Genomic DNA, 27125 nt, shown 5'->3' with positions numbered 1-27125 from the left:
AAATAAAAAGCATATTCATGTGAAGTTAGCCTTATATTCATGTGAAGGTAGCCTTACCATTCGCCATTGCTGCTCCTCGATCGTAGCATTTTCTCCTACTAACCAACCAACGGCAGAGTAGACAATCTGCTTCCTGTTTGTCTATGACTTTTCATGTGTTTTCAGGGAATGGATATTATTTCCAATTCAAAGTTACAAATTACATCACATCTAATATTAGGCAAATGTTCTTTCTCTCCTGTTTACCCTTAACTTTACCTCTCTCTAGTCTGTAGCTTTCTAAATAACCTGCTGCTGTCTGTGCAGTTCGGCTGATGGGGCAATTAAGCTCCTAGAAATAACCTCAGGTGATTGTGTCTCTCTTCCATCTTTTCATCTTGTTTTTCACTCCACCATCAGTCTGCTAGTGCACAGAGATGATTTTCCTCTGCGGGTGTTAACAGAGCAGATTGAGCTCTAACCTCCGCGCGTAGTTCATATTCTCTTTGTATTGTCGGGTCACTGGCACTTTATGTATTTGCACAAATGTGTTCCCAGAAAAAGCCTCTTAATGATAGTCTGCTCCTGATGTAGCCGTGCAGTGTTCTTCTCCAGAGCTGTATTCATCTTGACAATTGCATACGAATGAGACAGAGAGAGATGACGTGTGACAAGACTTGAGCGTCATTTTAATCCACGTTAAGATGCGTGGGGAGAGCTATGTTGTGCATCTGAGTCACCAGACGTACTCGGAAATCAAAACATAATTAATAAATGTAATTAACAAGTGCCCGAGGTTCCCATGAAAGCACATGTGTAATAGGTTGAGCGTAATAGGTTGTGTAAGCGTTCCCCTGGAACTGTTATTACCTTTGATAAGAAGGTAATGTTTCTTTCTGACGATCCCAGAAACCTTGAGCTTGACATTTCATTTTGAGCTTTGGAAGCAGTTGACAAAAACAATCTATAACTCTCAGCCACGTTAGCTTACTTCATCAGCACGATAAAAGCGGTTTAATGTGCTTCAAAGCTCAGTCACAAGATAGCAAGTGGATATTGAGTTGGGTTTTGCTTTGACAAATCATAAAACTGTGAATAAAAGTTGGTGGAAAGTCAGATCAAGGAACATGAGATACAGGTTTGAATGCAGATCTGCAGATTTTGATCAATGTTTGTGGAGAAAACCCGTAGGAAATAGAAAGTGTGTTTGCAATATAGACGTAGCGGCTTTCAGACATGCACTGGACTCATTTGCTGTATGTGAGAACTCAAAAGTCAGAGTCAGCTGCTGCGGACTTTCTGCAGATTTTCTCTTGCTAGCCCCCAACTAATGAATCTACTAACATGTGACAGTTGCAAGCAGATGAAGAAAGGTTTCATAGCCAGAAGAAGTTCTTCACATGCGAACAGAGAAAGGCACACTCTGAATCCCATTTGCCGGAGTTTATGTCTGAAAACGACTCATCTGTGTTTGCCTGCTAGTTTTGCTAGTTAACATTACTGAATTTTGATCTGATGAGGTCACAAGTTAGAACACGAGGTATGAATGTCTGCACCAAATTTCATGGTAATCCGCTCCATTAATTGTTACTGAGATATTTTACTCAGTACTTTACAAAAGTCTTTGTGCTGTAATCTTGAAAAAATATTGTCCTGCCTCGGTCGACATTAGAATTCTCTGTGTGTCCTCTTGAGTCATATTTTATGCTAATAGTTGAACAGTTGGAGCAGAAGATGTAATGTAGTATTATTTCTAGTCAAGCTGGTGTTTTTCTTTATTCATATGTCACATAATTCAGTGCTTCTGGAGTCGTGTGCTACCGACACAGTTTCTGGTTGCATTGTGAAAATAATAGAATGTAATATATTTGCACATCATTAGCATGCTGTACTCATATTTATGAACACAGGAGCGACACAAACACACACACACACACGTATGGATATTTGCACCCTCATCCAATAAAACGGATGACATAGCATTTGAATGGATTTTGCATGAAACACAGAGATTGTCATTTTCTGTCCCGCCGTGGCTTAAAACACCTGACCCGCCCGACGTGACCCCGCCGACCTCCGCACCAGGGTGACTCCGGGGTCATGCCGTGTCACAGCTATGTCACGCAGATGCCTGGAATCTCAGTTATGTTCCCTGACACTCTCACCACAGACCTGACATCATACATTGACATTGTCATTCCCACAGCCCATTCATGCAGAAGAAAGAGAGGGGATGGAGGTCTTTCTAATCACTGGTCTCTTCCCCCCTCCTTCTCTCTCTCTGTTGATCTCCTCCTCTACTTCTCTTTTCTTTGGATTTATTTTGTCTTGCTATATCCCCTCCTCCCCCATCTACTTGTAATCTCTCTAATACCTCTTTTTTCTTCCACATCACTGCTATTCTTAACCGCCAGTATTTTTGGGCCTCAGTAAAAACTCTCTGAACGACTCTTCATACACACTCTCTCTCTCCCTCTCTCTCTCTCTCTCTCTCTTTCTCTTTCACACAGCCACACACACACAGACACACATACAAACACACACACACACCCCTTTCGCACCCCTATAGATCAGCTGTAGGATCCCACTGTGCCGTCTGACCACGTGGACTCAATTCACAGAAGGGACCCTCTGTTGCGGTGCCATTCAGCAGAGGCCCATGATGTCACAGGGAAACTGCCTTCATCTCCACATATACACACGGACCGTGCCTAGAGACGCGGCTCCTCCCCCACACCCCTTTCTTCTCCTCGCCGTGGTGAATGGAATTGCATGGCTGTGCAGTTCAATCACTGTCAAGTGTAAAGAAAAGGGGTCTCTTGTGCAAAATTTCATGATTCACAATTGATTAAATAGGGGTGTCATTTCATGGCTGAACAGGGAGGTGTGCGGAGACAAGGGGAGGGGAGGGAGGGGAAGACTTTTTCATGCCCATGTGAGAGATATGGCTCAGAAATGGCTTGATGGGCCCCATTCAGAGCCGGAGATGTAAAGTTCTGGGGTTAATTCACAATGGAAAATAAGAGCCCGGTATAAGATGGAGGAGTGGGTAAAGGGACACAGCGGGGGAATTTGCCGGTATCTTCTCGCCTCGTCTTGCTAACAGGCTTTCATGCCACTGAGAGATACAGACCCAATACACTGTACGTATGATTTAGATTCCTGTTGTCATCTGGAAACCCCCAGGGTTCACCCAGCAAGGAGGGAGAACAGGAAGTGGGTTTGAGAAGGAAATAAGACATTTTATATCATTACATTGTTCCACAATAGGACACTGACTACAACAGTAATGAGGTTAGAGAACTATATTTCAGGACTGTATTGGTTTGCAAACCTCTAAATGTGACGGTGAGGTCCATCGATTGCAGCGCTGCTGTTCTAAAGTCAGAACTTATTCAATCTTGGTAGGAAGTAGTATTGAAAAACATTTGAGCGACTGCCGCTCATCTTTAGACCTCAGCCAGACGTAGAGTTATTGCAGTTTCACTTCCTTATGTTGATGAAGTCTTTTTATTTCTGAATTTCCCTGAATCGATATATACAAATTGTTATATAATCCACACATCAGAACCTCACAAAAAATATCATTAGCCAACTACAATTTTTGCTGAAAATAAAGTGTACTGAGGTGGGTTTACAGTATTAGTAGTTATCAAGACTAGCTGCAAGGGAGATGTTTTATGCTAGAAGTTTGACATTCCCAGTTGATAAGTAGCAATCTGTGTTACATTAAGAAAGCCTGTTTTGTCACAAGCACATGACTACAGATGATGTTTTTATGTATTCATCTAGACAAGTTATCTAAAGCTGAGGGTCTGGACTTCCTCTACAGTTTGCCCTTCACACATGCACAATGCAGTCAGATGTTCTCTTCTCACGCACAACAACACAGATATCTCCAGAGTGTTATGGTAATGATCTGTATTGATATTAAGCTTTTCTAGTCTTGATGACCACTTAGGGCGCTTTACAGTACTTTTTTTTGCCATTCACCCGTTGGAGAGCTGCTTTATCCCCTCAGTCACAGCCGCCATAAGTGTTCAGGTGAGGGGCGGTGCAGCTGACAGGCATATTATTATTTTGATATACTGTACAAATGATGATTGGATGGAAATAGAAATCATCTCATCCTAAATGCATATTTTGTTCTGTGATGAATTGGATAAGCACATCGCACTAATTATCTTGTTGAATGAAGTTTGGTGTAAATTGCTAACTTGGCAAATTCTTTAACTCACAATACAGAGTCATTCACTGTTTTTTACTGTATTGTTTGAGTAGACACGACAAGTTAGCAAAGATGTGTGTGTGTGTGTGTGTGTTTGTGTTTGCCTGCGTGTGTGCACGTGTGTGTGTGTTTGGAGTAATCCACCAAAGTAATCTGCTGGGTTTTCCGAGTAGGGATTTTTAAGGGGAGAACAAGACCTCGTGAGACTCAGGCAGACTGGCTTCACTTTTGCCACATGCTTCGGGGATTTCAGCTCCGATGTTCTTCACAGTGTGAGCCTCCTTGTTGTTTGCACACACTCAGAGTAAATCTTTGAGGTTATTTGAGGTTGAATCTCGACCCCATTTCTCTTTAATCCAATTTATGTGAGAAAGCTGCGAAGGCCAATAATCTTGATTTCAACACATTTATTGTATTTTCTCATTTATTTCCGCTGTAGCATTCTCACAGCTAAATTAAATTATGCCCATTAGTTGACTCATTTACCTTTCAAGCAGTTATCCAATGCTTTTATCCAAAGTGACTTGTAGAAAGTGCAAGCGTAGAATAAGCTTCAATTCCTGGATTCCAGGTACTCAAAACAGCCTAGAGAAAGGGTTTTAATGGAGTGAGGGTAGAAAACTAATGTGTGATCACACTACATGAAGTATTAGTGGCCAGGAAAAGCAAAGTTTTTTCCTCTGCAGGATGAAGCTAATTAAACATATAATTATGGCTGTATTGAATGTGTAGTGAGGTGACACCGAATCCACACTAAGCTATGAACTGCAGTAAAGTATTTCTGAAACTCATTAACCTCTTTTATTAACTTTAACCTAACTCTTATTGTTTTTTATTCATGCTCGCATACTCCCTAAGCTGCCTTCAGACCTGTACCGAGCTCCTGAAAATCTCCTGACATTCTCCAGAGGGGCTGTATGTGATAATGCAAATGTCCGAGTGTGAGTCTGTGGACTTTTATGACACACGACGGATGAAAAATATACACAAATATAATTAATCCATTACGACCTGTCCCCGCCTGCTGTACCACCCCTCACCTGAATCCTGGGGACATTTTTGTGTTTTTGAGAACGTGTCTGAGTTGACAATCTCCTGCAGCCTGTGAAGAGCAAACTCTGGAGAAAGTCCTGACCCAAATGTACGGAAATTCTCTGGAGTTCATGTCTGGAAACAGCTCTAGTTATGTGTTTTTCTTCTTGCGCAATACCATAGCACAATGATGATATAATCCATAAATCCAACCACAGCAAATATCCTGTTTATACAAATGTTTTATCACTAGGGAAATACTCTTATTTACTTTCTTGTCAAGAGTTAGATGAGAAGATTGATACCACTCGATTAGTTTAGCTTAGGCCTAATCCTCCTTGAGAAAGGCGTACTGGCACTACAGCAAACTGCATCCACTTTGTGCTAACCATCAGCCCAACTACAAATATAAATAGATGATTCTGGGTTATGCTCACATATCAACAGGCCATCAGAGAACATCAGCGAGTGGGCTGAGCGTTACGTGTACATGAGTGGAGCTCTGGGGGGGGGGGGGGGGGGGGGGGTGGAATGGAAATACATTGTGAGGGAGGCGGAAGTCTTTTTTTAATTCCACTCTGGCCTTGAGGAAACTCGTCAGGAAACCAGAGTTAATCTATTTCTTCATGTGTATCTTTGTGGGTTTCATACAGAGTTTTGCTGTATTTGGAAAAAGAGACGTTTTGAGGAAGAGAAACTCATATCTTCCTTGTGTCTGTGCAGAAGTCTGGGCTTTTTGTGTTCTTGCCCAGTTCAAATCCATGTGGGCAAATATAGTCAGGGAAACCATATAATTACGACCCAAGACTGTCCAAAAGAAAGAAGACGGATTCAACAGCAGTCTGTGAGATCACCTCTGCTCTTTGTTCGTGATGAATACCCACCGATTTCATCCCTTGGATATTTGTATTTCGAAGACGTTGATCTGTTGTTCTGTGCCTCCAATCAAAAATAGCATTTCAGTCAATGCTCTTTTCACTGTCTCTTCTAGGTATTGGTCCACATTTGCACACACACACACACACACACACACACACACACACACACACACACACACACACACACACACACACACACACACACACACACACACACACATACACACACACACAAACAAACACACACACAAAGGCACACTCCGTTTTCACCACTTTGCCTCAGGGCTTGTCACAGGGCACACAACAAGAGGCTTCTGTGCATACCAACCCATACTGTTCATTCAGAGTTGCCGCTAATCATGCATTTGCATGCACACACACACACACACACGCACACACACACACACACACACACAAACATGTACACAATTACATTACATGTGACTAGCATTCCTGTGGTTTTGGCCTCTGGAGAAAGAAAGGGATTGAAGGGATTGGCTGAAAGGAGGAAAAGAAAGAGAAAGGTTGCAGCGACAAAGGAAATAACTAGAGGACAAAATACAATGAAACCCCCAGATAGAGGAACCAAGCATCATATCTTTTACGGAATCCAGTTGACTGAAGCATAAAAAAAAAACCTCTCCATGACTCATCTGTGTATCTCTTTACCCTGTTTCCAGCATGATTTTTTCTCATTGTCAGTTTCGACACTTTAGACCCTTGGAAAACTCTGGGCTTTGTCTTCTTTGCTGCACTTTGTAACTTATTTTATTATTATTTTACAAAGAAAGAGAGTGTTTGATACCTAAACTGTGAATCCAAAGACACAACAAAGAACAGCTGTTCTCGCCCCAATACTCCGCTGCTGATAAGCTACGATAAGTACGACTTTCTAAGACGTCACTAAGCATTTAGGTCAACCCCGCTCTACCCTGGCTCATCTCTCATCTGCTGTGTCCTGGGGTGCCAGAGCAGCTGTGAACTAAAGTCTGTCAGTGTATCAGTCTCCCGTGTCATGATGCCAGATGCCACATCTTGCTCAGAGTAACACAGGGATTCAATCCAGGTAATTAATCTGAGCTTGTTAGCCACATGGCGGGCAGGTCCTGGCGGAAACTGCCCCGCGCCATGCTGAAGTTACTCAACACCCACCTACTCTCCCAGTCCGTCTGCTCTTTGCTATATGTTGACGTGCAATCTATTATGGTCTGCATGCAGCAGGTTATATGGAGAGAAGGGGAGTGACGATTCGGAAACCGAGACCAAAACCACAATACATCCACAATCTCATACCTAAAGATGACTGAACCAAGACACCACAATTTGCCGCCACAGCTGAAGGTGAACCACAGATTGTGAGCTCATTACAGTATTGATTTTAAAGAAAAATGTCTTCATGCACAATTGTCACAAAAGCCTGCCAATTCCAAAATCTTTATTCCAATTAAAAAATAGGGCAAGGTATAAACTTCATAAATATTCCACACTACACTAATTTAATCTTCTTACGCTTTGTGTGTTGCATGACAATCACGTCTGTGTTAAGAGTGAGTCAAGATTAATGAGTTTATGATGGAGAAAAAAAGAAGATGTTTGACCCAATCTGTAGATTTGGAGAGCCGTTACACTCCCAGTTGACAGAGTACACGCTGCTGACACACGCAGTAGCTTATCTCAGCTCGCCTCCCCATAGGAATGATGTCTTTTAAAGCGAGGGTGCAGGGAGGATGGGGTGAAACTGATATGTGCTGCTACCTTGCTCTCCCTCGCCGAGCAACGGTAAATGATGGCATTAGGGAGGAGGTGAGGGGGCGGAGTAGATGAACCGCTTTCCTTCCTAGAACGAGGGATGATGCGTGGGTTGGGGGGATGAGGAGGAGGAGGAGAAAGGAGAAGCTGGACATGTGCTGAGAGAGATATGTGGCCCTTTTTTCTCTCTCTCTCTGTCTCTGGTGCACAGGAGATTGGGAGAAAGGGAGAGAAGAAGGACAGGTGAAATATTTCCCCGTGGCGGAGGAAATGAGGGAAAGTGGAAAGGGCCAGCTCTGTGTTGAGAAATGGAATGAACCATTCCCAAGGGGGGGGAGGCTGGTGGGGGTCCTGAAACTCCAATCCCCACAGGCCTCTCCTTCCCTCTAAATGTACCTACCAGTGATGGATGATATTAGCACGTACCACCTCTGCCTTTTTCTCACTCCAAACAAGTGATCAGAGAGCTCGCTGTTGGTGTGTTTGTGTGTGTGTGTGTGTGTGTATGTGTGTGTGTGTGTGTGTGTGTGTGTGTGTGTGTGTGTGTGTGTGTGTGTGTGTGTGTGTGTGTGTGTGTGTGTGTGTTTGTGTGTGTGTGTGTGTGTGTGTGTGTGCACGCAGCCAGCACAACACATGCCAGGCAATCCTGGTTTGGCCTCCCCTTCAGTCCTAGAAAACATATCCCCTGCAACAATCGATAGCTACCCCCTGCTTCCACCTCCGTCTGCAGTCCGACGCATGCCGGCCCTATCTCCAGCGGCTGCCACTACTATTAATTGTGTGCCCCCGCCGCTTCCTGCTTCAGGGCCCGGTCCCCGAGATTAAAGAGCAACACGGCCACTGGAGTCCTTTGCTCACAGGAGGAGGGGGAGGAGTGGGAGGGAAGAAGGGGGCACAAGATTGTTTATCCAGAGAAAAATCTCCTCACCGCCAGCTGACAAATACTACTCATTTCCACTCCAGGGCCACATGGGGCTAACCTCCTCTGATTCTTATCCGTGTCAATTCATTTGGAGCAAATCCACATCTTTGTGATGCTTTTAGGTAATTCTAAAGGAAGGCAGGTCACTCTACAATGGTGAGACGATTAATAAGTCAGGTGGGTGTTGTTATGTTTGGAAGGGGCTAAGGAACCAGGTAACCCAGTCTTTCTAGACCTCCCTAGGTCCTCGGTGGATACCTCCACCAAGGACCAACAGTCCCCTTCCGAAACCACATCTACATCCATTCGATCGATTTTTATTTGGATCTGCACCAAGTTGCCCAGACTCATATTATAATCTGCTGTTTATTAGCTGTATAGCCCAATGGCAACCCATATACTTTGTTATACAGTACAGAGAGACATGCCCCTGGACGTAAGGATATCTGTGAAAGCAGAGATAAGCGATTGTATAGAGAGCAAGAGTTAGATGATTTCATTGAGTTTTCCTGTTCCTTATAATTTAATTTAAGCCAAAGCCTAAATCCAAAGTTTACAAATATTTAAATGTTACATCCGAGCAGCAAAATCAAAACCTAGTATTTATCTTAATATCACAAAAGACAAAAATACAAAAAGAACCAATACATTTTTGGTAATTGGCAAAAAATAGTGGTACATTATTTATCACTCATCAAAAAGCTCTGTGATGATTTTATTGTGGTATTATATTTCCTTGCTTTGACATTTTTCCAGTTTAATTGTCCCTTCCTTATCTTCTCATGTCTCTTGCCGTGGGACTCAAAGTGGGACTATCCGTTTCCCCAGTGCAAACACATGCCACCTCTACCTTACTCACTGTCTGTCTCTCTCTCTCTCTCTGTCTTAAACACACACACTCAAGTGAAAATCCACGAGAAGCATGCACTGTACAAACATAATCGTGAATGCACGCAGACTCATTTTACCTCTGCAAACATCCAGCGACTTGCACTGCATGGATTAGCCTCCTAAAGTATTCCCTTTGAAAGTTGGCAAGTGGAGATTTCTTTTTAGGTGATCACTGCCCTAAGCAGCTGTTACACGCAGGATTAGCAGGTTCTGCCATTCAGACAACACGGTCTGTTTAAACTGGCTCGCTGAAGAAAGTAGAGAAAGACAAGGAGGGGAGGGGAGGACGTGAGATGGGGTTATGACAGGCAGGAGCCGAGATGGAGCCAAGACTAAAGGGGGGAAAAAGAGAGGGGGGGGGGGGGGAGGTGCGAGAGACGTGAATTGTGGAACAGACGATGAGAGAAGGGGAGCGGGATGTGGAGCAGAAGGGATGGGAGTAGAAAGGAGCGGAGCAGAGGGGTGGAATCAGGATGTGTGAAGAGAAGTGTGAAGGAAAGTGGAGGCAAAGAGTCAAGAAAAGTCAGGAGAGGAGGGGAGAAAGGAGGAGGGGAGAAGAGAGGAGAGGAGGAGGAGGAGGAGGAGGAGGAGGCGGAGGAGGAAAGGGAAAAAAAAGGTATCCACTTTTAAAAATCGCACCTCTACCAAGCTTAAAAAATGACAATATTGTTCTCGCTGTTTTTCATCCAGTTTTTCTTGGGTCCCCTCTACCACCTCCCACTTTTTCCGGAGTGTGAAAATGTGTCATCCCGCCACCTCTGTGTAATTGTGCTGGTACAAGGTGTTTGAGGAGAGAAAGACGGTGGATGGGTTGATAACAGGCCTGACTGTAGGGGTTGGCAGCTCACCCTGTGTCTCCTACACAAGGCTGTGTCACATGCCTCATATTGCATTTAGCACCCGCTCCCTCTCTCTAACGCTCCTTTCTCTCCTCTTTTTCTGTGTCTTGTAAATGGTCAAACACATCACGGGATCCCTGTTGTTGTCACGAGCTCTATCTTTCGCCGCTTGTGTCTAGCAAGGTGTGGCGGCCGGGCATCTTCCTTACTCTTCCGTTAAATGCATTGTGGCACATCTCTCCGGAAAATGCTGCGCTTCCTGGGAGCAGAACTCATGTCTCGTGTCAGCGCTCTTTTGCCTCTCGCTACCCCACTTTCGCTCATTGCCCGTTTTTCCCCCCCTCCTCTTTTCTGCCAGCCCCTGTTCCGCTCCTTCGCTTTTAGCCCATTCTGCTGGAAAGATAGGGAAATTGTACATTCAGACGTTCACGTACACGCACACACTATCTCATGTATTCAGACACACAACGCTGACAAGTGCAAGCCTTTCCAGTCACACGCCACACCAAGAAGATTTATTCACATTTCTCACATGGCACCACTAAAAAAGGAAGCAACACACACACACACACACATATACAAACACACATACATACATAAACACACCCTCACAAACTCACAGTCAAATTTTGTCCCTTTATCCCTCCTTGGTAATCTGTTTACGGAGTGCTGGGCCCATTTGAGGGAGAATTTAATTGAAACAGGGTCTAATCTGATGATGGCACATCGCGGCAGAGCCCTCAGCCCCTGCATCACCTCCGGTTAAGTTGCACCTTGTTCTCCTCACACTCGGTAGCTTGCTACTTAATGTCATGCCTCACGGTCCAACGCAGCGCTGACCACTCAAACATGCCCCATTGATTGTTAATCCTACATTTGATATGCACCATGCTCACACAGTTCTGATCTTGTTTTTCTTGTTTGTGTCTCCCCTCCCTCCTCTTCTCTCTCCCCCTCCCAATGCCCCCATTGTCTTTCTCCTCTTCTTCTTTCTCTTCATACCAGGACGGATATTACTCCCACCGGCCGAAGGAGAAAAGTAGAGTCGACAGCAACAACGAGAACTCTGTGCCCAAAGACTTTGACAACATAGACAATAGTAACTTTGGTGCACGCTCGCAGCCAAACCGGCAGTCTGTCGGGGCCACGAGCAGCAAGCAGCAGCGGGAGCACCTGCAGGAGAAAGCCCACGCGCAGCAGCAGGCCTGGCGGGACAACTCCCCCGGGCTGAGCCGCAGCTCAAATGAAGTACTGCCCGTCGGCCACCAGCCCCTAGCGGTAGGGAACAATTCGTCCTACCTAGGTGGTCAGGGTGCCGTGGGAGTTCCACGGCAGCAGTCCCGCGCCTCACAGGCCCAGCAGGCCCAACAGGCCCAGTCACAGCACAGACATCAGCACCCCCAATGGAGGCAGGCGACCGCAGCGCCGCTGGAGGTGACCTACGACCAGCCACCCAAGTGCGAGATCAGCGGGAAGGAAGCCATTTCAGCTCTCTCCAGAGCCAAGAGCAAGGAGTGTCGGCAACAGATCGCAGAGGTGTACTGCAGGCACAAGGAAGGGCAGTTAATGCCTGAGAAGGTCACTCGCTACTGCCACCTTGAGGGTGAGTGCATGGGTGAAATTACAGTGATTGATTATTTGATTTTAGTTAATTCAAATTGTTATTCCTAGGGAGGTTGAACAGTCACTTTGTATTCTGCACAAAAATCCTCTCACTAAATGGGTCGATATCTATCAAGCTTGACTACGAGGGCACATCTGAATCAGGAGTATTGAGTCCAATTTAGTTGTATTAGGTGTTGTACAGTGTCGGATGCCGCACAGATAGCTCAAGATACCTTCAAGCTTCTGAAAACATGGTGTACTTTCTTCCAAGTCAAGGAGAAAATCTCTAAAGATGACAATTTATCAATAGTGGAACCTCCTTCTGGTCTGTGTGGGTTTGAGTGACACATGTCTCCACATGCTGATTGATTGGAGCATTGAAACATGCCACTTTAAGTCCTGGCCACTTAACACCAGTGAAAAAAGCATGGACAATCAGTCAAAAAAATGTTCAGTGGATGAAGAGGGACAGTAACATGGGGTCAGAGGATGTAACACAATAAGGTGTAAGATATTTAACCCCTTTAAACCTAAGGTACCGAACAGAATCGCACTCTAAACCTATGTCACGTTCGAAAACCACCTAAAACCTTTTGACGTTTACTGAAGAGCTGACAGAATTGCCAATGTTTGCAAACAATTTATATTTCTCAGCATCTTAAGCAGACAGAGACATGAAATTAAAACATGTAAGAACTTATACATTCAGCTTTCATTGTAAATCATTACCTTTTCCCTAAAGCTTGTGAACTCCTTCCTGCTCAAACATGTCTTTAACCGACTGAGCCTTTGAGCCTGTAATCTGGTTTAATATCGCTCCCCTCTCTTAAAGCACCAGCCATCGTCTGAAACGCTACCTCCATCAATCAATCAATCGAATTTCAATGTTATATTGCATGTTCACAAATCACAATTTGTCTCTTTAACAAGGTGCGACTTTCTCTGCCCTTAACCCTCAGCAAGAGTCACGAAAACTACCAAAAAAACAAACAGGACACACATAGGAGCAATTGATGTAGTGTATAGGTAACACTACATCCTACGTGATGGATGGTGATCATGGATCTCTGCTGCGGTCCCATTGTGGATCTTTGATCATACACTTTTTTGCTGGCTTAAAGCCCTAATTAATAAAAAATACATAGTACATCAGCCATAATGCATTTAGCCTTTTCACAAGTATTTGAGCAAATCACTATGTAGTTCATCAGTCACCTATCTTGAAATGATGATGCACGTGTGTTATCCGGCTCTGAGGGGAGAAACACGCAAACGTCATACCCAGGTAAATACCATGTTGCATCCAGTCTAAATGGGGCAATTATGAACAAATCTCCAAAAAGCAAATGTTAAAATGGGGAGAGGGGCCAGAGGCAGCAGTGCCGTTTAAATAATTGTTTCCCTCAAATCAAGTTGAAAGCAAAAACCTCCCACAAGAATCTCAATTCAGGATATCAATGAGCTAATTAAGATTTTTCCGTCAGGCTCACAGAAAGTACAAAACACAAAGTGAAACTTCTTTGAAAGACCGCTGACAGGTTGTCAATGGCCTTTCTCTGTATTGTTTGACATTTCATTTTTTTTTTTCAACTTTATTTCCTCCAACTCTCTGCTGCTGCACAATTTATTTTACGGCAAAAAAAAAGAAAAACAATGTCTGCAAAGCTGAGTTCAAAGAGTCTACTCTGACCAGCCGGGCTTCAGTACAGGGCAAAATATTTCCGGCTCCTGTAATTGCAGTTCTCGTCAAAGGCGAGAAAGCGTCTTTTTTGCTGATGTGTAATTGGTGAAGTAAATTGTTAGGGAAAAATGTGGATGCTGCTTGTATTCTCTCCAAATTGGTTTCCAATTTTCATTTGTTTTGTCAAGCTGGCTGCAGAACACAGGTTCCTACACACACACACACACTCTCTTTTTTTATCCTCAGAGTTTATATACATCTGCAGTCTGGTTGTGGATGCTGTAAACAAAATCTGTTGCGGATGCAGCCATTGGTGAGCCGGACACATCAGCAACCATGTTTAAGTGAACAGCACATATACACACAGATGCATTTCCACTCATGGGAATGGACTGAATGCAGAATGGACAGCAGGGGAGGAGTAGAAATATATTAGACATCCCACCTGTTGTACTCAGATACCTTCCTTGGCCCTCGCTCATGTTATTAGAACTGGAGGATGCACGGTGACTTAGCAACTTTTGTACATTCCCCTTTCCCAGGAGCAGGGCTATCGTCTGTCTGTGCCTAAGCTCCTGTCATCTCACAGAGCAACTCGCCGTCCCACTCAAACTGACGGTTTGATCAAAAGAGACAAAGAATTGAAAAGGGCTTTCCCCTGGTGGTCGGGCTGTAACAACACGACAGCTAAATTAAATCACTTTTCTTTCTTATTCTCTGCCTGCCCGCCTGCCGCCTGCCAATGAATTATCTCTCTCCATCTTTCTCTCTTCCCTCCCTCTGTTCCCCTGCCCAATTCAAGCCCTAACCTTGTTAGCAGAGAATTGTCCAATTTGATTTGATCAGTATTCTGTCCTTGAGGCCTTGCTTAGATTAGCAATTGTGTTAGCTCTGGAAGCATCAATGAATAGCCCAGGAACGTGTTCAGTGTCTTGCCTCCCATATGATGACTTTGCTAATCGTGAAATGACAGGTCTGTGTTGCTCCAGCAGCGGTGTGAGCTGGCACACGGTGACTTTGATCCCATGTAGCGTTTACTTAATGGTCATTAGAGGATTGATACTGAACCTAAACCCTGCAGGTTCTGAAGGTTGGGCTGGATTTGGACAAAGGTTTCAAGTTTCGAGTTGACCACATCACCTGAACATTAGAGAGCAAATGTTTGACTTTTGAACTGCTTATTAAAATAAACCGGATAAATTTAATTTTTGAGATCCAGATTTTTGTTTAGATCTGCACAGATGTGCAATTCCTCATAAATATCAGCCGCCTAAATATATCTGATTTATTTCATCTAGATAATGCAATTAATTGCAAGAAAGTTCCACATCAAAAATGTACGTGTTCTTTCTTGAGCCATATCACAACTTTCCACCAAGTTTTCTGACAAAGAGATCTGTAATCTGCTCTGTGATGGTAGTTGGAGACAAACTGACACTTTGGAAGAAATCTGCCCTTGTCTGGTTCCAACAGCTCGGCAGCAGCAACACGGCTCTTTCACTAATTCTCCTTCTGACTGAGGCTACAGCATCTTAGATGTTCGCTCACCACACTCGCCTGTGTAACACTGTCTCTGTCAGAATGTGTTCTTGTAAAAGCTGATTGTTGAGCACACACACTCCACAGAAGAGCAGTAACATTATCCAAAAGCATTTGTCCTTACAACTCATCCGGTGCAGGTTTCCAGCTGTAATGACCTTTTCTAGCACTGCAATTGCTTCCCTGCAAACCATTTCAAGAAATATAATTAAAGTGGTAACCGCTTATAGTGATCACATTTGTCCCGGGTCTCTCTCCCACACACACACACACACACACACACACACACACACACACACACACACACACACACACACACACACACACACACTCAAGACTGATCACCATATAATGATTGATACTTCAGCTAAATCCTTCTTCATAACTCAGCTGGTCTCTCGCCCTGACTCCCACCCACTCACACACACAAACTTAAAACAACAGAATTTGGAAACTTCAATGCATGGATCGATTCGGTTGAGATAGGGGGGGAGAAGCAGTAAATAACTGACAGCCGGTAAAAACAATTACTTTTTTTTATGAAAAGACCCAAAAACGAACACTTGGTTCTTTTCCTGATCACTATACCCTAATTATCTAAACAGCATTTATAAAGAAAGATTCAGTCCCAAGCTTTTGGATCCATATAAACGGCCTATCACTATATTTACGCTGTTTTTGTCAATTTCTCTTTTAAAGTGCAACATTCTGCATCTACTTTCCTTGACATGAGGCTTGTCAACGCTGACATGCAACAGCTACTTGTGTGTTTTGTTCACCCTGACTGTGACCTGACAGTCGTACAGCCAGAAGGACATGCTATTCTACTATTTTATCTTATTTCCTTTTATCCCTGAAAAAATTTACTGCTGTCATGGGATTTTATTTTGTGTGATTTACAGTCTATGTTTGCCAACCTGTCTTTGGGGATGGTTTTGAGGAGCACCCACTGTCCTCAAGATATTTAAAAATGCAATTTGGCACAAGCCCTGCAAGATATTGCTCAGCTCTTGTTCTAACCTCTCATATGAGCAGTTAAGATGGAGGGCGGGTAAGAGCCTGAAGTTACACAGGACGATAGAGGAAGAGACGGGAGTGATAGCAGATGAGGGAGAGGCAGTTTAAAAGATGGATGATGAGGGGAAGCATGATGAAGAGTGATGAGTTCAAGCCCAGGGCTTCAGTTTTTTTTTTCATTTGGAATATATCTCTGGTGTCTTCAGGTGCAGGTCAAAAAATACTACACGTTAAGCTCCTCTGCAGATAAAAACATATGCTCGACAGTAAAATCTGACAGACAAATGTAAGTTCACACATTCACACACACAGATACACACACACACACAAAGAGCAGTGCTCATTAGTTTGGCTAGCTAGCAAAGCACACACTCTCACTGAGCTTTGTGAAGCAACTGGCCAATTATCCGTGTGCAAAGCAAACCAGTGAACCCTCTTAGCTGCCCACCAATTACGGTTCAATCTGATATGGCCTACAGCAGCTCCCCTCCCTGAGCTGTCTCACATACACACACACACACAAACACACAGAGAAAGAGGGGGGGGGGGGGGTGTTGAGTGACTGACAAGAGCCACGGCCAATTAGAGCCAAGGGAGCGTGTCATTAACCTCACCCTGGTGGTCAGACCTTTGAACAAAGCCGTGTTGGACACCTGGCCTTAAATTTGAATCAATGAGATTAGTTGGACGGGAGGGGCCATCTTATACACTCCCTGGCAACTCATAAAGAGGAGACATGTCGGACGCTTGCCCTTAAACTTTAAGTAATTACAGGACCCCCGGGCCAGACACTCAGAGGAGCCTGGAAGGTCTTTTTTTGTCTTGTTTTTCTTTTCTTTTCATTTTTTTTGGAAGAACCATCACCTCGGGAGTAAACACCCCCCACACTTCAGTATTCCCTCAGCTTCCTCTACTCTATCACAGACAGGCTCTTGGGAACTGAAGTCCCAAATTACAGTCATTAATCTCCTTAAGGCACATCCTGTGAACAAACATGTCTCATAAGCTGCGTGTGCACATTTGCTGTGATAACTGCCAGTTCAAAGGAAACAAACAATTTTCCGTGGTAATGCTCGGGACACTCGTCAGTGAAGCACAGCCTTGAGAAAGGTTTTTGTTAGTGTTTGAATCGCAAGTGTTTGTTTGTTTTAAGGCTGGTACGATGTTATGTGAGGTCACCAGTGGCTCTCCGGGGGGTTGGATTATAGTTCGATAGTGGCTTGGCACGCCCTGACCTGGGCGGTGCTCGCTTGTTGTTATTTGTGTGAAATCCAAGGCATCGTGGGAGTTTTTTCCGGAGAGGAATGATAGCGCACTGTCAATCTTTGCTCCACCCTGGAAGCCCCCCCAGAGAAAACCCTTACAGGATTTCTGTGTGACGGAGGATAGTAGTTACAGTGTGTGTAGTGTTTTGTAGAAATTGTCATAGTTCCAATTCAATCATGTAAGAAAAGGGATGAGCGAGCCGGGGTTTGGTGGTGCCGGTTTATGGTTCCACAGCGAGGCTGAAATAGATGTATGACTGTCTTTTCATTTATTCATGTATTTATTAATATTTTAGTTGCAGCATGGCTTCGGTTCCCTGTGCATAATTGTGACCAGTTTGGCCTCCTGAGAACGACTGATGTATTTCAATGAGGCAGCAGAGAGCAACACCTCCACTTAATATCATAATATCCTCGTCTTAACATACAAGAAGGCCTCTTGATTGGTCGTTATAAAACAGGTACTTCCTCAGATAACATTGATAGAGAATATATAATTACCGACTGAATTGTGACATAGCAGTTCATTATAATAAATGTGCTAATCACCTCTCAAACTGATACTTACTGTGTTGCCTAGCAACCTTGCTGTTTAGCTATCTCTTTGTATTGTTTAATTAAAGAATAACATTGAATAATCATTTATGACTGTATTCACAAGGCTTTCAAATTATCTTTCTTTGTTCCTTGAATTTATTTCTAACTGCTCACCATCCTGTAATGACATATAGCACAACCTCTCATAATTTATCAAAGAAATAACACATGTGATTTTATAATCAAACAGCCACGGGTTGTTTGCAGATTGAGAATCCATGCAACTGTGTGAATGAAATGCAGATGAGTGAACGGATGAAGCACATTAATATTGACTGTGTTGTCTTTAAACCTGCACAGGTAAAGCCAATGTGAATGTCCAGTGGGACGAGGACTCTGCTGAGAGTTTCCCATTAAAACCAGTGAGAATAGGGTTCGTCTTGGTGGTCCACGGACGAGCCGCTCGCCAGTTTCAACGCCTCTTCAAAGCCATCTACCACACCTCGCACTACTACTACATCCACGTTGATCAGGTGAGACACACTGAGCAAACGTGAGCTGCTTCTAGACCTGCATGGATCTCCGGTTAATCTCCTGAAATTATTACATTAATCATGTCTCTAACATGCGAGAGGTGCAAAACTGAAAAGACAAAAAGATTACAAAACAAAAGAAGACTCTGTTAAAGATGTCGACTTAAAAAGACGACAACATTTTAGAGCTTTTGGTGATAAGGGCTGATGCCAGTTGTTGCTGTAGACAGAAACTTTAGATCTCTGCAGTGGAACTCATTTTAGTTCGCCTGCCTGCCTGCTGCACCAGCCCTCACCTGAACGCTCCAGAAGGTTGTTTTTGTTGTGAGTGCATCTGACCAGAGAATCTCCTGCTGTGCTCCTCATGTGTGAGAAGGCAAACTCTGGAGAACGGTTTTCTTACAATAATATGAGGCTAGTCAGGCTCTTTTTGAATCTGGTCTTTGATTGATTTAAAGTTATTCCATTTATTTGTTTTTCAATCACATTCACTTGACATTCACTGAAATATAATCTCTTGATGTCCTACAGAATACTAATCAATGTTTGGTCACTTTCATTCATCACTTTTTCATTTCAGCGCTCCAACTACTTGCACAGGCAGGTGCAGGCCTTGGCTGCACAGTATCCCAACGTGAGGGTGACACCGTGGCGCATGGCCACCATCTGGGGTGGTGCCAGCCTGCTGACCATGTATCTTCGCAGCATGGCTGACCTGCTGGCCATGAGGGACTGGAGCTGGGATTTCTTCATCAACCTCAGTGCTGCTGATTATCCCATCAGGTAACAGAGCAGGCTGTTGCACCACAGTAAAGAGTAGAGGGGTAGGGCCTGAGGGGAAAGCAGAAGTTCTCCTAGAATTTTAAGTGTCCATTAAAGGTAACAAATCTTTGGATTGGACGTTGTTCTCTCTTTAAAAATGCAGCCGCACTTCATGTACAACAATAGTGGACAGCTCTCCGCCAATAAGGGGGAAATTCAATACACACAGGTCCAAGCTCCTGTGGTTAACTGTGAGCTTTAAATACAGAGTCACTCCAAAGCAAACAGATCAATGAAGTAGAATCTCAATCGCTATTCGTTCACATCTTCTCTTCCAAGCCCCTGCCTCCTTGCTTGCTTGCACTGGATTGAACTGGTTACATGATGAACTGATTACAGTTTAATTGCCCTGGGTCAATATCTATTGACTTTCGAGGTCTGTTGTGTACTGTACGGTCCGAAAGTCATCTCTCCTTTTCCAAAACATCCCTTTGAAGAGGCTGTAAGAGGTCATTAAAAGCCACAACGTCTACTTGAACTGGACATGTAGCATGGAAACAGGAGGAGAAATTTCATGAGTTGAACAGTTTTTTTTATGTGAGTTTATAGTCCTCTGGGAGTTCAGGGTCTGCTGGGTTTTTGATGTAGCTCTGCAGCAGCCAATTAAAATCCCCCTATTAAGGAGAGAGTTATCTCTCCTGCACAGCCAGATGTCCACCAGTTGAATTTAGACAAGCTGTAATAGCCACTGGCGAAAGGGAAGCTGGATCTGATGTCTCCACAGCTGGAGCCAGGATGCAGGGCCAAATGCGGATGTTGTGTGTGGACGGGTTCAGTCTTGTTGTGTTTAGCCGTTTTCAACATTTCGATAAACGCTGCTGACATAATGTCTGCGCACGTGCCCGCTTTCCTGCACCGGTGTGTGCACGGCTGAGTTGAGTGTGTCTCAGCACTTGTCTGTGTACATGTGTGCATATCTATCCTGTTTGCGTGTCTGTCAGCGCATGATTAAGGGTATTTGCGAGTGCATGCGCCGAGACACTGTTTCCTTCCCATCTTCCTGCCTCCTCATTTGCATGAGGGCGATGTTGTTGAGAAAAGGGCTGACAGTAGAGGTTTTAAGCCCCATCTGTTGGGAAACGAAACGATTGATGGAGCGAAGGAGGGAGCCGAGAGGCAGAAATGACAGGGAGAGGGACGCGACAGTGAGAAGAAACAGTTAGGGGAGGGGAACGACAGGGAACTGCATGTTTTGAAGACATGCAATATGAAAAAATGGAAATTGCACACTTGTATCTTTGCTTAGCAAGTGCATTTGTAACCACAGATTGGATTTGACCGAGTCTGCACGCTGCGTATTTGACTGCATTGAACTTGAGAATCTGGCGGGCGCAGGTTCCAGCCCTTGTAAGAGTGTCCGCGAGCAAGAGACTGAAACCCAATCAGCTGACATCCTCCCTCAGCTCTTTGGAAAAAGGATCGAGTGAAAAGAGACATTCATATCCCCGACAAATAAACACATCAGCATTACATCATCATTATGAAGTCACTACAGCGCAGTAAAGCATGTTGGCATAAGTTCGGGCATCACTTTAGAAAAATCTTTTCATTACTTATGCTGACCCTTTTACACTTGTCCAACTGAAACTGTCCAACCTGCTCCGTAATGTCCTAAAATCACACAGGCTGGGCCCAAATGGCACTCGTCATGGTGCGGTCAGGAATGCGGGGGGGCTCCCCTGCCCCGCGCTGCCCTGACTACTGCTGTTGTTATCAGTGGGACTGGAGACGAGCATTATTTCCCCTCTAATTCCCTGATAATGTCTGTCCTGCCGCATGGATGGCTCTGAAAGGCAAATCCAGAGCCCCTTACACCAGCAGAGGGGCTGTGTGTCCACGGGGAGATATACTGTGTGTGTGTGTGTGTGTGTGTGTGTCCAGAGGGAGGCCAAAGGATGAGTTACACGCTAGCTTTGCCAGAGAGTACAGCGCTCTTTCCCAGCTTTTATCTACAGTCTCCTTGCTTTTACCTCTTTTTTTTTCTGTAAAGCCCCTTTCATAGACTTTATAGCTGCTTTTAAGAAGTCGGAGCTCTGTGAGACAATGAGTGGCTGCAGGCGCCATATCTCCTAATCTCTTCCACTTTGTCATCTGCATCAGGGGAAAGTGTTCCTTTTTTTTATATCTTAGCTCTGTTCCATGACTGATAGGTGTCATTTCCTGCAGTAAAAAAAAAAATCTTTATGGCACTTAAGAACTGAGCCACACCATTTGAGAATTTAAAAAAGTTAAATTCCAAAGTTACTTAACTTTTTGAAGGTTTTCCGAGGACCAATATAACAACTGTGTGATCATTCTCTCCTCAGTTTGAGTGTGAGTTCATAACCTGACAACCAGAGTGTTCAGATATTCCCAACTGGGATGGTCTATTAAAAGTCCTCGTTAGAAAAAGGGCAGATTATGAATAAGACAGTAAGACCATGGAGGTGTAACAGTGGCATAATGATGATGTTTAATTGGCTATGATATTGAAAAGGTGCACATTTTGGTATGGGAGGCGGAGTGGAGACTCACAGCAGTGTGTGTGTGTGTGTGTGCTCGTGCTTGTGTGTGCGTGTGTGTGAGAGTGTGACTGTGAGACAGAGCAGCCACAGGGCTGACAGTAAGCAAATTAGACCCTGTGGATGGGGTGACCACTCAGGTGGCAAATGTGGAGCTTGACATGAATTCCCCTTGCGCTATGTGTGTGTGCGTATGAGTGTGCGTGCCTGTCTCTGTGCATGTAGCGTATATTGTATTGTCAGTGTGCGTACTAGCAGATACACAGCATGCGAGCGTGTGTGTGGGAAGTAGAGACAGAGAGGGCTGTGATGTGTCTGTACAGCACATCATCAGTTAGGCTTTATGGCTCAGGACCTCCTAAGATAAGCCCCCCAGGCTGTGAAATTGCTCCTTCAAGAGAAAATGACATTAATATGCGCTTGTCCCTCCCCCCACTGATCCTTGAGCTTTTTACCAGAGCCTCGCTGCTATTTCAGAAAGCCAAGCCGTCATGAAAAGCTCCACCACAGATGAAATGTTAGAGCCATTGACTAGAGCAGCGCCTGCAGAGCAAAGCTTTTAGCCCGTCTGGCCCGCATGTGAGGAAGTAGACTGCTCCACAATGTAAGAGCAGCGTGAAGTCATTCATCAAATCCACAGATAGCACAATCTTTTGAATGATCCTAAATAGTTTGAACAGCCTGCAGGGGCTAAGGGGCTGACACCGAGAGAGGCTAGGGGCTGTAATTGATTGGAAGTGACCCCGAAAACTTTGAAGTTGGAGCTTGACTGTGTAGAATGATGTGTATGCAGACTATAATAGGCAGTTTTCTCACTTATCTGCTGATAGTTTCTCCCCTTCAGTGTCAGTTTAACACTTACGACACTTACGTATGAGCAGGATTGTGTCACATCACAGCTCGTCTGGAAGGAAATTAACAGGCAGCTAACACATGCATCATGTGATAATGTGAAACTTCCAGTGCAAATACACTGAGAACGGACTTTACAGTGAAGAGGGAGATATCGGAACAAGAAGGGGCTGAGGAATCACTGCTGCGTACTGCTCCATTTTGAAAATAAATGCATAATACATACAAAATGAATGTTTCATAGTCAGTGTTAATATTGTGGCTGTGACCATCAATAAATCAATGTAGGAGAAACACTGAGAAATTCTTTCAGTTCAGTATGAAACTGCATCGGATCAGATGATGTCATGAATTTTCATGACTGAACAAACAACTATAAAAGTTCAAATTTGAAATGACTGGACTGGAGCATCTAATCCATAATTGTTGCTTATTATTTATTTAATTTAACATATGATACAGAGCTAATCCACCTCATTGGACCATAATGTGTGTGTGGATGGATTGACAGTGATTGAGTGATTCTCATTGGTGCGCAGACACAAGTACCGAGTCCTGTTCTCTCTGATCCAATCAGGAGATCATAGCCAAAAACAAACAGAAACTTGGTGACAAAGTGCATGTCACCAAAGTAAAAGTCACTTTTGGAGGCTCTGAGAAGGTTTTAAAGAGAGAAATCTGGATTAAACATTCATAAAACTAAGAGTAAAAACAACCTTGTTTACAGCTCTGGGTGTGTAAGAGTGCTGCAGTCATTTATAATGGTGGTCAACAGGGAAAAAGCTTTTTGTGCCAGTGGGGAATGTTTCATAGCACAACCAGGTGAACACTGAGGGAAAACAGCAGCAAGTCTGAGTGGAGGTGCCGTTTCCAGCGCTCCTGTATCCACTCTGTTGTTATGGAGGGTATTTATATCAAATCATTACAATATCGCTTGAGGGACCAAAATGATTTACATAGCATTTTATTATAATCATTATTATTATTTACATTTGTTGAACTAAAATCGTACCCCGCAGCAAATCAACATGAAATCATATGATCAAGGAGTAAACAAATTCAGTCATATAAGATAAAAAAAATCATTAAAGGTCAATCAAGAACTGTATGAAAATTATTATAAGAAAAGGCAGAAACTGTAAAAAAAAACGTCTAGAAAGTTTCTCCAATGTGTTTTTTCAGAGGGGATTGAAAGGATCTCACTTACTCATGCAGCCACATTTCCTCAGGCGGGTCGTTCCAGAGCCTCGGGGCCCTGACTGAAAACTCTCTGTCCTCTTTAGTTTGGAGCTGTGTCGCTGCAAGAGATGAGAGACCTCTGCCTGAGGTTTCCCAGCCATGTCTGGGTTTATGTGGTACCGAAAGGTCATAACTGTAACTGGGTGAAAATGTCGTGTGAAACTTAAAAGTTAACAGTAAACTCAATTCTAAAACGTTTGAACATGGAGGTCAGTGAAGCTAAACCAGGAGTGATGTGTCTATAGGTTCTGGTTAAAGGTTCTGGACAGCTGAGCTCTGCACTGTCTGGAATTGAGTGATTTTTGTCTAATATTAAAAAAGACAGTTGTAACTAGGGGAGCACTCAGTAGAGTACCCACCTTCACCAACGCCCAACAGTCCCCTTATTAAAATTCACTAGATCCAGATTTTTATATATTGATTTGCACCAAATTTCACACATAAAGACAGATATCAAAACAGAACCTCCTTAACAGAGGTTTTAATCAAGGCATGAATAAATAAAAGCCTGCCACATGGCCCCTGTGTCCCTATCAGTAAGAGAATAAACTACTTTTTTAACATTATTTACACAATATATATCTAAGATTATGAAAACTTGATTGGATCAGCTTTGTGGTGAGATGTTCAAATATTTCAATGAATATGAGGCAGACAAGGAACGACAGTAGTGAATTTTAATTGATTCCCTTTACTTGAAAACAAAAAAACAAGCTATGCTAGCCTTATGCTGGCCAAAGATCAGAGTTGGGTTTATATGATGGTTGAAGTACATGATGCTGCACTTAGCTGCTAAAATCCCAGATACTAGCCTGTGGAGTTGGTGGAGATAAAAAACGGAGCTAAAAGAGAGTTATATCGTCGGCCAGATATTAAACTCTAGATTAATGATAAAGTTAAATGGTGATGATATGTCAGTGCCCCCTGGTTTCACTGCCCTCAAGTGGCAGAGGAGATCATTGTTGCAATTTGCATAATTTAGCCCCAAAAGTCACTGAAAAAAGATTGTTTCCTTAAGCATGGCCAGACAACATCAAGGTTGTGCCTCTAGCTCATTCTAACCCTATGTGTCTCTGTCAAAGCTAAGTCTGTCTCTTTCATTTCAGGACCAATAACCAGCTGGTGGCCTTCCTGTCCAAATACAGAGACATGAACTTCATCAAGTCACATGGCCGGGACAACGCCAGGTGAGATGTAACTATTTCGTACCATTAATTTAAAAGCTTTACTTCACCCCTTAGTTTTGACTGAGGTGTCTCTCCTTGGAAATTCAGGAAATACATTTTAGACGCAGTGTCGGGAGGCGTGGCTAAGACAAGCCTATCCCCCACCCACCTTTCACTCACACACACATAACTAAGCTCACCACCCACCCTTGATTAGAGGTCGTAGACGTAGAGATGTAAGGCTACGTAAGTATTGGCTCTGAAAGGTCCAAGATGGTTTGAAACACTAGGTGGCGTTATGAGCCATGTTCAGCCCATCTATGTAGATCTTTTATAAATTTAGTAATAAATACAATATTAATACCAGTGTTTACTCAAAGAACAGGCATATAATTTAGTTTACAACTCAAAACACGTTTTGTTGCGTATCATCACTTGGATCTCCCCACAACATCGCTGCCTTATTGTTTCTCTATGATAAATTGTATTTGTGTGACACTCACACACACACGGAGCAAACTCCTGCTCCCATGGCGTGGTCACCGAATCATGACACCATTAGCCGCCATCTGTGGCATCATTAATTCACCTTCTTGCTGGGGTTAGTAAGCGAGGTCACCGCCAGACCGTCCATCTCCGATGAAACCCTCTGCTTCCTGCCTTGTCACGCCACCGGTGGAAAACCAGTCACCACCGCCACCGACTCTGAGAGCAAAAAACTCAAGAACACGGGAAGATGAGGGAAAAGAAAAAAACATCCAGCATGGATGCATGAGTCAGCGTGACTCAGCTTTATGTTTGCAGTCACAGTTTTTATTCAGTGCTGTGTGATGGAGTGGGTTTCGTGCCTGATTTAATTTTATATTAACAACAGCAATGAGCTAGCAGTATATGCTTATGATTGCATAAAACAAATAAAAATGCGTAAGAGAATAAACATCCTCTATGTATGTGTACGTGTGAGAGCTCCTGCGAAGCACAAGGTCAGTGCATCAACAGTGTTTGTCACCCGTCGGATAACAGAGGGAACATTTTGACCTGGGTGGCCTGAATTTGACTCCCTGTCTCTAACACTCGATACGTTCACAGGAGTAACACCTTCATTATGTATGCACGGTGTCGCTCGTCTTACTGTGGATAAACTCGTCTTGTGACAAGTGTGAGCAACGTATTTGCCGAGTCATTTAAGGCCACACACGCATCTACTGATTCTCCTCATCCACAGAAAAAAATTCCATTTAGGGAAAGTAACGATAAAAAAGCAAAAAAAGTGCTGATGCAGATCTCTTTTCTCTTAGATTTTGTTTATTTTTCACAATTAATTCATCAACTATGTGTATCTTTAGTTGTCAGTCTTTGACATAACACGTTTATGTGTGTTTATCAGGTTTATCCGTAAGCAGGGTCTGGATCGTCTGTTCTTCGAGTGCGACACCCACATGTGGCGGCTGGGCGATCGTAAAATCCCAGACGGCATCTCGGTGGACGGCGGCTCCGACTGGTTCCTGCTCAACCGCATGTTCGTGGAATATGTGATGAACTCCAAGGACGACCTGGTCACCAACATGAAGCGATTCTACGCCTACACACTGCTGCCTGCCGAGGTAAGACAGGAGAACACATGGTGATTGAACAAAGGTTCCCCCTTCTCGTTTTTCGCCCCAAAACAGACGCACAAACACACACTCTTGTCTGTGTCTGTGTCTGTGTGTGTATGTCAAGTGTTTCTTAACCCGTGACTAACAAGTGAGCACTGCTTTGTTATAGAAGCTGTAGACACAGTTGCCTTTTGGTGTCTGTGTTAGATGTTCAGGGGAAAAAGAAGAAGAAGTCGGAGGCCGACATTAATC

The 27125-nt window shown here is 43.8% G+C and overlaps 1 protein-coding gene across 1 annotated transcript in view; it reads left to right on the top strand.

Annotated features, from left to right (window-relative positions):
* The window catches only part of xylt1 (xylosyltransferase I), a 78283-nt gene that overhangs the window by 28680 nt on the left and 22478 nt on the right, over positions 1-27125 (top strand). The window contains exons 2-6 of the mRNA XM_062388732.1: positions 11524-12121; positions 18523-18695; positions 19276-19478; positions 25216-25296; positions 26663-26879. Of these exons, the coding sequence (XP_062244716.1) occupies positions 11524-12121; positions 18523-18695; positions 19276-19478; positions 25216-25296; positions 26663-26879 (1272 nt within the window). The remainder of the gene's footprint in view (positions 1-11523; positions 12122-18522; positions 18696-19275; positions 19479-25215; positions 25297-26662; positions 26880-27125) is intronic.

Source organism: Platichthys flesus, chromosome 5 (genome assembly GCF_949316205.1).
Source record: "Platichthys flesus chromosome 5, fPlaFle2.1, whole genome shotgun sequence".
NCBI classification, from domain to species: Eukaryota; Metazoa; Chordata; class Actinopteri; order Pleuronectiformes; family Pleuronectidae; genus Platichthys; species Platichthys flesus.
The sequence above is the reverse complement of the archived record's forward strand: the minus strand, read 5'-3'. Positions and strand labels throughout refer to the sequence as shown.